Source organism: Echeneis naucrates, chromosome 12 (assembly GCF_900963305.1).
Source record: "Echeneis naucrates chromosome 12, fEcheNa1.1, whole genome shotgun sequence".
NCBI classification, from domain to species: Eukaryota; Metazoa; Chordata; class Actinopteri; order Carangiformes; family Echeneidae; genus Echeneis; species Echeneis naucrates.
In genome coordinates, this window is record NC_042522.1 from 6122703 (window position 1) to 6134797 (window position 12095).

General features: G+C 40.1%; 2 protein-coding genes across 2 annotated transcripts; one reads left to right on the forward strand and one right to left on the reverse strand.

Moving 5' to 3' along the window:
• The first annotated feature begins 5730 nt into the window (after nucleotides 1-5730).
• Nucleotides 5731-9478, forward strand: LOC115052153 (eukaryotic translation initiation factor 4E-binding protein 2-like). The gene is made up of 3 exons (XM_029516100.1): nucleotides 5731-5980; nucleotides 8404-8589; nucleotides 8698-9478. The coding sequence occupies exons 1-3, from the start codon at nucleotides 5845-5847 to the stop codon at nucleotides 8727-8729; spliced, it is 354 nt and encodes a 117-aa protein (XP_029371960.1). The 5' UTR covers nucleotides 5731-5844; the 3' UTR covers nucleotides 8730-9478.
• Nucleotides 9479-10178: 700 nt separating this feature from the next.
• On the reverse strand, nucleotides 10179-11880 carry LOC115052346 (nodal homolog 2-A-like). Its single transcript, XM_029516415.1, has 3 exons — nucleotides 11622-11880; nucleotides 10471-11198; nucleotides 10179-10331 (listed from the first exon to the last, which is right to left on the reverse strand). Exons 1-3 carry the CDS (start codon nucleotides 11878-11880, stop codon nucleotides 10179-10181), a joined length of 1140 nt encoding a protein of 379 aa, XP_029372275.1.
• Nucleotides 11881-12095: the final 215 nt, after the last annotated feature.

Below are 12095 nucleotides of genomic sequence, written 5' to 3' on the forward strand. Positions count from 1 at the left end.
GTCATAGTCACTGTAAACTCAAAAGCAGATAGCACTTCACTGTGAATCATTCACATAGCCTGGTGCAAGGGTGGGAAATTAACACAGTCACCAGCCAAACATTGGTTGGAAATATTTTGGCTCCATCAGCATGTATGAAACAAACCAGCTGTGATTCAGAGACAAATCCAGGGTATAATTTAGAAAGGACTTCATAATGGCTAATAGGTCTAAATAATGGACATATCAATTGCATACAATATTTATTTGCTTCTGTAAATCAGCTTTTGCAATGAGGTGCAGAACTCTTGAGCATGTGCAGACTTATTACATCTATTATACATCATGCTTTGGGAGTAAAAATTATAATGCTGAGGAATGGTGAGATGCTAAAACGTGACCACTGGTGAATTTTGGAGGCTTCAGCAGTTAATTGGTCAAAGTGTTGTGTCCTTCTCTCCTCCCTCCCTCCTTGCTCCAGGTGGGGGTGGATGTGAGAAAGGGCGCTCAGTCAGTGGAGCGTACCAGTCTGCGGAGAGTTAAACACTGAAATACACATACTACCCAGTCCACCAGGTATGGGACACACAACAAGCTCTTGTGCATCCCAGTGCTTGGGTAGAAGCCTCTATAGCTATAGCTCTGCTAGAGCTTCACAGTCTCTCACATGCTGTTCTGTTCCATTAATATTCAAAATTGGGTCCTAAATTTGGCATTCAGCATGCTGTCATTATATTTTTTTTGGACGACCAAAATAATTTAGTCTGTGTTTTTTTGTGTTGATGCCATCTCTTTCCTTTTTAGGACCGGAAAGCCACTGCCAAAACATCCTCCACAAAAACACAACCAGAGCACAGAAGAAAATAATTGAAGGCGGGGAGGAAGACTGAGACTAAGACACGCAAATGACAAAATGACAAACACAAAATCATCCTCAATGTGTGACCATGGAGAACCAAAAAAAGAAAAGAAGAGGAAGAAAAAAAGTGGAGTTCAACTTGTAGTTTTATAATATTTGTAAAGAAAAATATCAACTAGACTAAGGCATGATGATTCATTTCTTTTCTACAAAAACCATAAATGTCAGTAAAATAACCAAGAAAAAAAAAAAGCGACAAAAAGTGCTTCCTGTGAACTGTAATCGCATGATGACTGCTGGTGCATGCACTCTGACCTTTTGAACTGTCATCATCTGCAAACTGAAGGGGTACAAGGTACGGCTGCCCCACATGTGGCTCACAGGGCCACTTTAAGGATCTTATTACCCCGACAGAAACGGTTTGTGTCAGCAAGTTGAGTACAATAACAATACAGCCAAAAAAAAATTGTTTCTCAATAGATGGTTCTGTATACAGCCTAGCATCTACTGAGCCTACCAATGCTTCTTTCACTGGACCCCTTCCCCTATTATTCTCAATGTGATATATGCACTCTATGCTACGTGGACATGTGTTGGTGTGTGTATGTGTGCGTATGTATGCGTGTATTCTTCTCTTCCGCATGTGTTTCTTGCTTCAGGCTTGGCGCTGAGCCGTGCCCCATTGGCTTCTTGCCCCTGTGATGTCAAGGCGTGCTCAGTGCTGGAATGAGAAAGCCACTGTGTTCCCCTGCTTGTAAGTGTTCCTGTTTGTCTGTGCTGATGTCTTTTCTTTGTGGAAGAAGCTCGCTTCTTGTTATTTGTTTCTTTGACACCTGTCCACCTCAGATTTAAGCATTGTTTGACTTTCGGAGCTGATACAAAAGTGAATCTCTTTCGCCCCATCGTGTTGTTAGGGGAAACGTGTCTTTCAGACAACAGGAATGTTTTCTTTTGAAAAGGGTTGGTTGCTTGATTGCATTGTGCAGTAGCTCTGCAACACAAAGATCGACTTTTTCCTCCCTTGTGACCTTTTCTACTTTCTTCTGTCAGGTCCTCCAGTAGCACCCGTCATCTTGATCCACAATCTTTATCAGTAGCCTCTGACAATATGCAGTAAAATCACAGGCCTCTCCATCATCATCTATAGCTCCTCCATCTAACTTTTGAAACTTGTGTGTGCGCCTTCTTTTATCTGCTTGCAATGGCTGTAGCGCCTCACTCACAAATTTTGGTTCATTCATTTGGAACTAAGTGAATGAAAGTGATGAAAACAAGTAGGCTCTGATTCATGTGAGGGCATAGGCATTTGGAAGATTTCTAGCAAGGGTAAAATAGCATTGTGCTACAACTTGGATTGTGAAAGGAACTGTGCAACAAGGTCAGACAGGTAGCACTGTGATTGTACTTTAACACTGACCCCAGACTCGTGAACTGTGAAGACACACAAAAACATTCATACTGAAAAGCACAGCCAAAAATATAGGCATATACACACATAATGGAAAAGAATTTACATAATTAAATAATTATTGCCTGGTTAGATTGCCAGATAGTTTATGGAGTATGCCACAGCAATAATACCAAACAGGAACACAGAAGGTGGAAGCCAGAGTTGTGTATTTGACACTGAAAGAGTTAAAATGGCTGAACTTCGTGAAAACAGAAACTCCACCTGGACCAAGAGCATTCGAGTTTGGGTTTGGACAGCTGTGCTCTACCTGACTGGTTCCATCGACCTTGAAGTGAATGGGTGAGAGAGGATGCGCTGATGTGAGATCAGATGACTCAGCTGTAGCAGTGTGGGAATGTGGAGGCCTGTTCGTTTTTCAGCACTTAAAGTAGCAAAATATAAACCAGGATATGATAACTTAAAACATTGTTACCTTACCTATTAAGCAGTCTGCTGCTGCCGTTAAGGTGGAAACCACTTAACTTAAAAAAAACAAAAAAACAAAAAAAAAAAAGTGTTTTTCTTTTCCTGAGTAATTTAAGTTGTGGTTATTGAGTGTTTCATGCATTTCAAAACTACATTGGCATCACTGTAAACCGCCTCCTGTTCTCTTCATCGCTAAAACACTTTATGCAGAAGCCCAGTGGCAGCACTATGAAGGGGTCATATCATAGTAGCACACATTTCCTGAAAGTCAGAACACGATATTTATCCCATAAGTACTGTAAATGCTACTGTAGCCTGAATGTGTGAGAGAGACACCAAACGAATGAATGAACACATTAGTTAGACAGTTACATTAACGCACTTGTTTTCCATGCCCGGTCTGTGCACATTAAAGCCTCATCTGATATAGCACATGTTTATGACATATCATGTGTTTTCCACTGTTACTCCACTCAGGTTTTCAGTTCTGCTCAGTCAGAATCAAGATGTTTTTCTTTTTAAGTTCTTAGTCCTCTCAAAAACGAATGCGGGACGAAGTCAGTGCTTCAGAATAAGACTTTGATGATGGGGCTGTCCAGGATGAGACAGGGATGCATGCAGGATTCTGGTGGATTTATGAAGACGGATGGTTTGTGAGCAAGTGTATTTGTGTGTGTGCTTGTGCGTATGTATGGATTTGTTTGGTGAGGAGTTCTTTGATTCAAATAAGACTGAAAAGATTGGAGAGTTGTGAGGTTGGGTAGAGAACCCTTTTCTTTACTGCTCAGCTCTTGGGCTGTTGGCTTAATCGATTTAAACGCAAACAAAGCATTACTCTTTTTTTCTTTTGCAAAGAAGCACAAAGGGTTATATGTACAAGACAACTTAATTTAATTTGTGTCAAACTAATTATTTTTAATTGTTTGCAGTTTTCTGTGGGCTGCTTGAAAAACAGCTCATTTGAGGTTTTATCTAAGTCTTTTTTTTTTATTCACAGTCACCATGGGAGAAAGATGACAGACAGCCTGTCCTTATTTACAGTGTGTCTCATCCTTTAACTGGCATTATTGATGCAGTTTATAGCTTTCAGACGATGCGGTGATTCCTTCTATCACTACAGTGACGCACTCGCCTCATCCTATGAGTTAGTGTCTATTTAACATCCTGTAAAGAATCACAGCAGCAAAGAGGCTGCATTCAAACATTTGAAAGAAAATAAACTGCTTAACCTTTAATCAATCATAATCCTTAAGATTTGTTTTGACATATGGTTCTTATTGTTGTAAGTGAAATTGCTTCTGCATAGTGTACATACAGTAATATTTTTCACTGTTATTTGCCAACAGACTTGGGACTCATTTCAGTTTTTAACATTTTGTTGTTGTTTGTTTGATTGTGTTTGAATCAGATAAATAATTTCCTCTCCTTTGTTATTTCCCTCAAAGTAGCCAAAAAGTAGAGAGTAAAAATAGATGGAGAACATTTCCCATGATGTAGAAAAAAAAAATGTTTAATTGAGAAAACTATTACACAAATCGAAGAATGTAGCTGAGTTTTTTAATCTTGTTGCAGGAGTTTGGAGTATTAACATATAGTCACAGCTCTGATGGACACTCAAAGCTGTCCACAGTATCCCTGTCTAAAAATACCAAAGTCCTCAAGGCCCAAATCTGAAGGATAACTTTGACTTAGCATATTCTTGTTTTAGATCAGCAATTCAGAAGCTATTTATATCATTGCCCAATCAAGTTCTCGCCATTTTCTGTACATTTGTTTCTACTCAAAGGTGGATTTTTAAGAATATGATTTGGACTACGAGAATGAATTAAACTAGTCAGTGATTCTCTGCACGATGATAAATTTAATTCCACTTTCTTTCTTTTTTATGGAAAATATGGAAGTGTGTGCGTGCATGTGTGTGTGTGTGTGTGTGTGTGAGATTGTACTTTGTTCTGTAGTTGGATGAGGAAACAGAATAGAGTTCTTACCGGGCATGTTACTTGAGAGGACGTGTAATCTACAGCATTGTATTAAAAAAAAAAAAGGAAAAGAATATTGTAAAATTTTAACTGTTGCAAAGAATAGAGCTCACCTATACTCCTTTAGAATGGATACATGACGATGTAAACGCAATATCATATTACTCTATCCTAAGGAATGCAACTGCGCACATGCACAAAAAAAAGATGTTTTTATGAAAATATATGTATAAATATATGACAAAATTTATTTCATTAGAATGCTATGCACCCTCATAAAGTTGTTATGGATGTTCTTTAAGCATTATCTAGACTAGGCCAACACCCATACTAAGGGGAATGTAGAGGCTTCGTAGCTATGACCACTTCTTTTCTTTTGTATTGTCCTGGAGAGAGGATAAACAAACATGAATATGTATACAAGCCTTTCAATCAGAATCATTCTGACATGAAGATATGTATAGATCATCTTACCCTGTACACCAGCTCAAACCATTTACAAAAATAATAAACAAAGATGTGACATAAATGTTGTGTCCTGTTTTTCTAAAAAAGGAAAAAAATCCAATTAATGGTGCCTTTATCCATTTAGGAAAAGACATGGAAGGACCTACATGGATTATTGTGAAGACCATTGGGAAGACTAGTGGCAATTTATGTTTATTACTACAATGTGATTATGGGCATAAATAAATGTCAAATGTATCCTCCTTGAAATCAGATCAACATTTAAATATTCTTTTCCAGGAATCATGATGAGGATTTCCAATTAAAGAATAGCTTCCCAAGAATGTACATCTGATCCTTGCAAATGTTAATTTGGAAGTGCTTTAAATAATGTGCGAAATTGAATTGTTATCCTCATTCTTTAGTTTGCATTATCTGTAGTTCACCGGGAGCCTGCAGATCAGCCAAAAAAAACTACAACTTCCACCTTCTGTGACGCCCCCCGCTGTCAGCCAATCACAGCTCTCCGCTCCACGTGTTGTTTTGTAGGAAGTCCCTGGGTTGTTTTGGGTTTTCACACCACGTGGAGGCACAAGGTAACTGGGAAATTTCCCTGTGTCGGGCTGTGGCTCCTCACCTTCCATCAGCGCTGTCGGCGATCCTGCAAGCGGCCTTCCCCGCCAGTCGAGCCCGTGTTGTGAGAGATGTCAGCGGGAGGTCAGGCCACCCGGAGCCGGGAGATCCCGGCCGTTAGACGGGTCGCCATCCACGATGCTGCCCACCTGCCCCAGGATTACTCCACCACCCCCGGGGGGACTCTGTTCAGCACCACGCCCGGAGGTAACGATGTCAGCATGAAGGAGTTAGAAAAATACGCAGCAACATATTAACAAAAAAGAGATGGAAATGAAAACTGGATTTAAAGAATGTTCCTGATCTGAAGGCAGGCTGTGGACCCAGAAAATCAGAGTAACATTTCTGTCATATAATAATAGCCAGCTTAACATGTCTCTGATATTCCTGCTCCAGCCCATTACACAGTACTCTGGGTTGACTTTAGGTTCTGTGTTGTCTTTACAACATGAAAGTGGGTGGTTTGGAAATCAAAGAGATACAAAGTTGTGTTTTACTGTTGAAAAACTAATGGAAAGCTTAAAGTTCCCTCAACCTTTATATAACAGCTTACTGTACAGGAAATGCATGTGAGAGTCAGACTCTCTGTCTCGTCTACAGCTCTATCATGTTTTCCTGTTAATGTTTGATAGTGTCTGTGCTTTGTGACGGATAACAGCAGTTCTTTGCACCCATATCCTGCAGACTGTAGATTTTACAGATCTTTTACTGCCCACAAGTGTTTTTGCTGCATGCACTTTGCACAAACTTTTTGCTTTAGTCTTATAGTGTTATATTTGTTTTTAACAGAACACCTGAAGCATGTCACTGTTTTCCTGCCTGATTAATGGATCAGTGGAAGGACTGGAGTCTTTAAGTCATCATTTAAAAGCATTGATTCATTCTCTCCTCTTCACAGTTACATTATGTAGTTGAATATTTTCTTTTATCCAGATTGAGAAGTCGGTTAGTCTTTACATTTCCACGTAATTTCTTGAATGCTTGGCATCAGGCGTGGCAGATAATGTGCTGATAATCATAGCATAATTTCCTCAACAAATGGTTGATTAATAATCTCTCTAATTCATTTACATGCTTAGTTAACATGGACCAATAACGACAAATCATGTTGGAGGAATGGAGATAAGCAGAATGCAAGTTAGGCTTGAAACTGGTAAGATTAGATCTTATCATTGTAATTGCTTCAAATGTTCCACCTCAGATTTTCACCTCAGAAGTTCTTATCATCAGTTTTTTTCAGCATTCACTTCTGCAAAGGTCTGCTACAAAAAAAGATAAATAAATATATATATATATATTTGAAATGTATTAAAAAAAAATTCATATTTGAAAATGTGAACATTGTTTATCATGCCAGCATTTTGGCCACGCCTGCTTCCCTCATCGAAGGCTCCTGTAGGTGATTGGCTCAACTTGTTGACAGAAGGTTAATGTGAGTTAAAAATGCCTTTTTACCAGTCAGTTATGACCAGCTCTGACTTCAGCGTCAGTGTCCTGTGGTTGTATATTACTTACACAATCAAGGACTGTAAGGGTCAAATATAGGACTGTACTTGCTCATATCTATTAATAGTCTTGTTATTACAGCATGTCGTTGTTGGGCTGCAGCCCAACAACATGTTTACTAAATGTGGGCTACATTGGGCCACGGTGGTTACATTCAAGTTGAGGAAGGGAGCGGGTAATAATACCTATATTTTATAAATGCAAAATATTTGTGCGTTAATATATGAGAATTGCTAAACATGAGAAAACTTTTACAACCAGACTGTTGTAAAGACTGTTTTAGGTTTCTACATTACACAAAATGACAGAAACTGGAAATTGATATAATTGTTTGTATGAATTAATAATGGTTATAATGCAGGGAAATTAAGTGGGAACCTAAAAAACTATCAGTTCAAATGCTAGTTTTATTTCCACAGCGTAACATCAGCTCAGATTGGACATAGAAATCTAATTTCAAGAGAATAACATTTTATTTTGACACTATATAATACATGTCAGAAAAGCTAGTTTCATGCTGATCAACACATACAGAAGTTTGGCCCACTTACTGGATGTTACACTCAAACATCTACTGGCTGCAGGCCTTGGGAAATCTCCACCAAGGTGATAAAAGTGAAGGGGAACATGTTTTCCTTTTGCTGTTGTGAGAAAGTTGACAGAGAGTGCACATGTCTCCAAGGGCTGATACTGTGTTCTGTAACATTAGCAGGTGGGCAAGATTTACAGATAAAACAGAATTGGGTCACCGAAGGTGTGCTGAAGTCACTGATGTCCATGACAAATATATAGGCCATTGGTCATGGGTATGTGTACAGTGCAGTGAAGACACACTGATGGTTACTAAATACTGTGGAGAAGTTTGAGCCACAGTATTGTTAACTGTTAATCCCTAATGTTAAACTTTAATAATAGGGTTGTTTTCATATCTTTCTACTACTTTCTGTTAAAAGCCAGTGTTCATTTTTATGTTATTTAGTTGTTGTTGTTTTTTTTTTTTTTTGTATGAGCTTTCATGCAGTGGTAACTTTTTGTATAACAGGAGCTATTTATGTAGAGTACAGCAACATATCCACAATGAGCAAAGCACTAATGTTGGTTCACTTTGCGGCTGCCACTGGCAGGTACCAGAATAATCTACGACAGGAAGTTCCTCCTGCAGTGTCGGACGTCTCCTCTGGCTCGCACGCCTCCCCAACTCCCCGACATCCCAGGAGTGACCAGGCCGCTCAAAGCTAGCGACTCTGTCGTCACAAACCACCCAGAACAGACATCTAAAGCTGACCGCAGCCTCCAAACAGAGAGCCCAGGTGACTATGTCTGTAATGTAGAAAAGAAACTAGATGAGCTGCAATGGTTCATGTATCCGCTGTGATTGTGTGTGTTCCTCTACTAAACTGCAGTCTTTTCTTTTCAAGGAGAAGATGCCCAGTTTGAGATGGACATGTGAGGAGACTCACCCAAAAGGATAATAATCATCCTTATTGTATGTTTATTGGGATAGATCTGTTTAAATGAGAGACATATTTTTTGTAAAACATAATGCGTTTAAATGCCATATTCCTTCACTGCAACACTAATTGAAGTACAAGTGTTTGTTGACTAATGGTTTTGTATTAGCAGTGTCATATTTGACAAGTGCGTTAATCGCTTGTCACAATTAAACCACTATTATTTTCATGTGATTTAATTGATTTGATTTAAGTTGGCCTTTAAAATATTCAATGTTACAGCAACAAAAAGATGACATTATGAGATTTGCACGAAGGTGCAAGGTTGGGTTATAGTCCAGAAAAGGACTTGTTTAATTTTCGGGGATGGTCCTGGAATTTTTTTTTTTTTTTTTTATCACTATCTCAACATAAGGAGATAGGTCATTTTCAATGCATTTATCAATTTTTCTGAAAATGGTGTTGCGTGTAAAAAGTCAGACATGTTTATGTTATTGACAGCTATCACTCTGTACAATTTTGTGGTAATAATCAAGATTTGACAATGGTGTTTGACCTTGGTGTAGCGCACTACTGAGTTCCATCCATGTTTGATATGCCATAATTTTTTTCTGCGATAACGCTGCTGTGTACTTTAAAGCATAGATTTACATCAGCTGAACCAGCCACTTTTTTATCATATTTTTTCTTGTAAATGATAAAAACATTGTTTGGGGAAAAAAAAAATAAATTGAAAAACACAAACTGTTTCAAGTGTGCCTACAAAATGTCTAATGTTTGTATTTTAGCAGCTTTATCAGCTTAATTCAAACCTTTTGGTTGAGTATTATAAATGAAAACCATTGACGTGTATGTCCAAGATAAGAATAATTTATTCTATTACTGTACATATCACACAAACAAATCGCTCAATGTGGCCCAAACATCTTAATAAAGTTAAAGCGCTTACATCATAATGACATCTACATTTGTCATTTCTATGGCAGCTAAATTTTAAACTCACTAAGGATAAGTAAACAGCTTGTGCATAAATCCTTGTGTGTACAGCTGTAAAATGTCTATAGTGCTTCAGTTGATGACCCAAACTGCTTTTGTGTCAAACTTGACTGGATCAGACTTTTGCTATCATCAGTCCCTTCCACTTTGATTTGTAGCTGATCTACTTGCTATCCAAAGCAAAAATGGCAGTCACCTAATCTTGAACAGAAAATAATAACAATTCATAGCTTTTCATTTTTTAAAGCCATAATTTAGAGGCCAGTGTCCAGGATATGTAGTGATTCCCTTCTTTCATGTCCTGCATCACAGCAGCAGCCTTGTCTGTAAAGTGCCTGTGGATCTGGATCCACTTTGTGCCTCTGAGTAGTTCAGCTCTGGGCCTGTGACTCAGTGGACACGGGTATTTCTATGACTTCCAACCTTTTTTAAAAGGTTGGCGAATCTTTTGCTCAGTGGCAGCCACACTCCTCAACCACCATGTTCTCGTGATGCCTCATGACCATCTTCCCATTCTCGTAGTACAACATAGAAAGTGGTGCCAGGCGTGTTGGCACACAGGACAGACATGGCACCTTGTCCGGGTGGTGAAGTTTCAGAAGACTCTGGATAAAGAAAGAGAAGAAAAAGGTAGATAAGATTAAGTGTCCAAGTGGAGAATTCAAGTCGAATTATTAATAATTATATATCACTTTTGATTATAGCTTAAAACAGAAAGAGCTGTAAGTAAAAATTCAGCCTTACCTGCATGTATGCATGGTTGGTTGGGGTGAAGGACTCATCAACTGGTGTAGGGCAGCTCCCTTCACAGCGGTAGGCGTTGTACCGTTTTGGATAAACGATCCACTCACTCCAGCCAAGTTTCTCGAAATTGACCCACATGTCCACCTTCTTGCAAAGAGGGCCAATCTTATCCTCTGTGTGTTTCATAGCAGGGACAGCTCCGGCTACTCTCCGTCTCTGCTGCTGGCTTTCATAATGCCTCTTGGCTCTGTGCACCCTCATCCTGGAGCCTGATCCTCGCTCCCTGTCCAGGCTGACATACTTAGAGTGCTCTGCTGTGTGGATGAGTGTTGGCATTCGCTGGCTGTCAGGGCTGTGCCTTGAGAAGACCACCATCATGACCCTATCAGCTGTAGGATGCTCTACTCCCTCTCTTTCTTCCTCCTCAGCCTTCTCCTCCTCCACACCCTGTGTGACGTGTTCTTGCTGCAGCCAGCGGCTGAGCATCTCAGTCATGTTGAACACCTTCCAGGAGGAGGGGGACATCAATGAACTGGGATGAGCTCTAAGGCGGCCCAGGAAGAGCCTGTTCCGCTCCCTGTGGGAGTGGTAGATGTCCACTGAGGCCTGGGAAGACGCTGAGAAAGCAGGCAAGCGGATGCGAAGTTCAGCCAGCTGGACATTGTCATGTGCAGACATGGAGGACATGTCAAAGGTGACAGACCACCTCTGGGCAGTCTGATGGCAGCCTGAAACACATTGTAAGAAAGAAAATTGGTTACCATCATGAGACCGACTACAACGCCTGTCATTTATGTATCTCATGAACATTCCAGCTTTTACCCATCCTGGGTTTTGCATAAGACTTAAATTACATTCGTCAAGCATCAAGTCAAGTTTGATTAGACAAATGATTAAATTATAGTGTGTGTAATGAATTAGCACACCCATATTTTGATAAGTGAATGTCAAATTCAACCTGAAAAAAATTCCAATCATGGGATTTACTATTTGAGTCAAGTGTACATTCATACAGACTAGCCTGCAGTTTTAAATGTAATAACAAAGCCAGCTTGATTATTATGGGAAAACGCTATAGCGAGGCAGAGCCACACCGTAGAAAAAAAAACTAAAAAGTAGGCTATATATTATTTTTCCTGTTGAATACTCACTTTTAGCTAAAAGGCTGGTCACAGAGTCGGCGTCGTGCAGGCTAGGGTTGTCCTCCGTCCTGGTCTGGGGAACGCTGGCAGCCGGAGGCCTGGCCCGGTCCTCGGTCAGCATGGTCCGGTAGAGCTGCATCATGTACAGCGGCAGCCTGTTGGTCTGCTGCAGCTGCAGGGGACGTCTGGAGGGATGCCCGACCAGACCCAGAGACAAATCCACCAGCAGAAGAAGCGCAAAAAAGAAATCCACCGTTCGTCCCTTCATAATTCCAAGTGTGTGTGCGTGTGTGTGTTGTCTGTTCCAGATGTAAATCCAAATGCTCCAGGTGGGATCCTGAGACCCTGTTTTATAGTTACACACCTCCCGTCCTGACGTCCGTTTGAAGGGATGTGTCAAGCTTCAGATGGCTGAAGGGCGTGTGTGATCCACGGGAGCGCTCACACACTTTAATGTGACAAGGTCGTTGTGTATCGAAACCA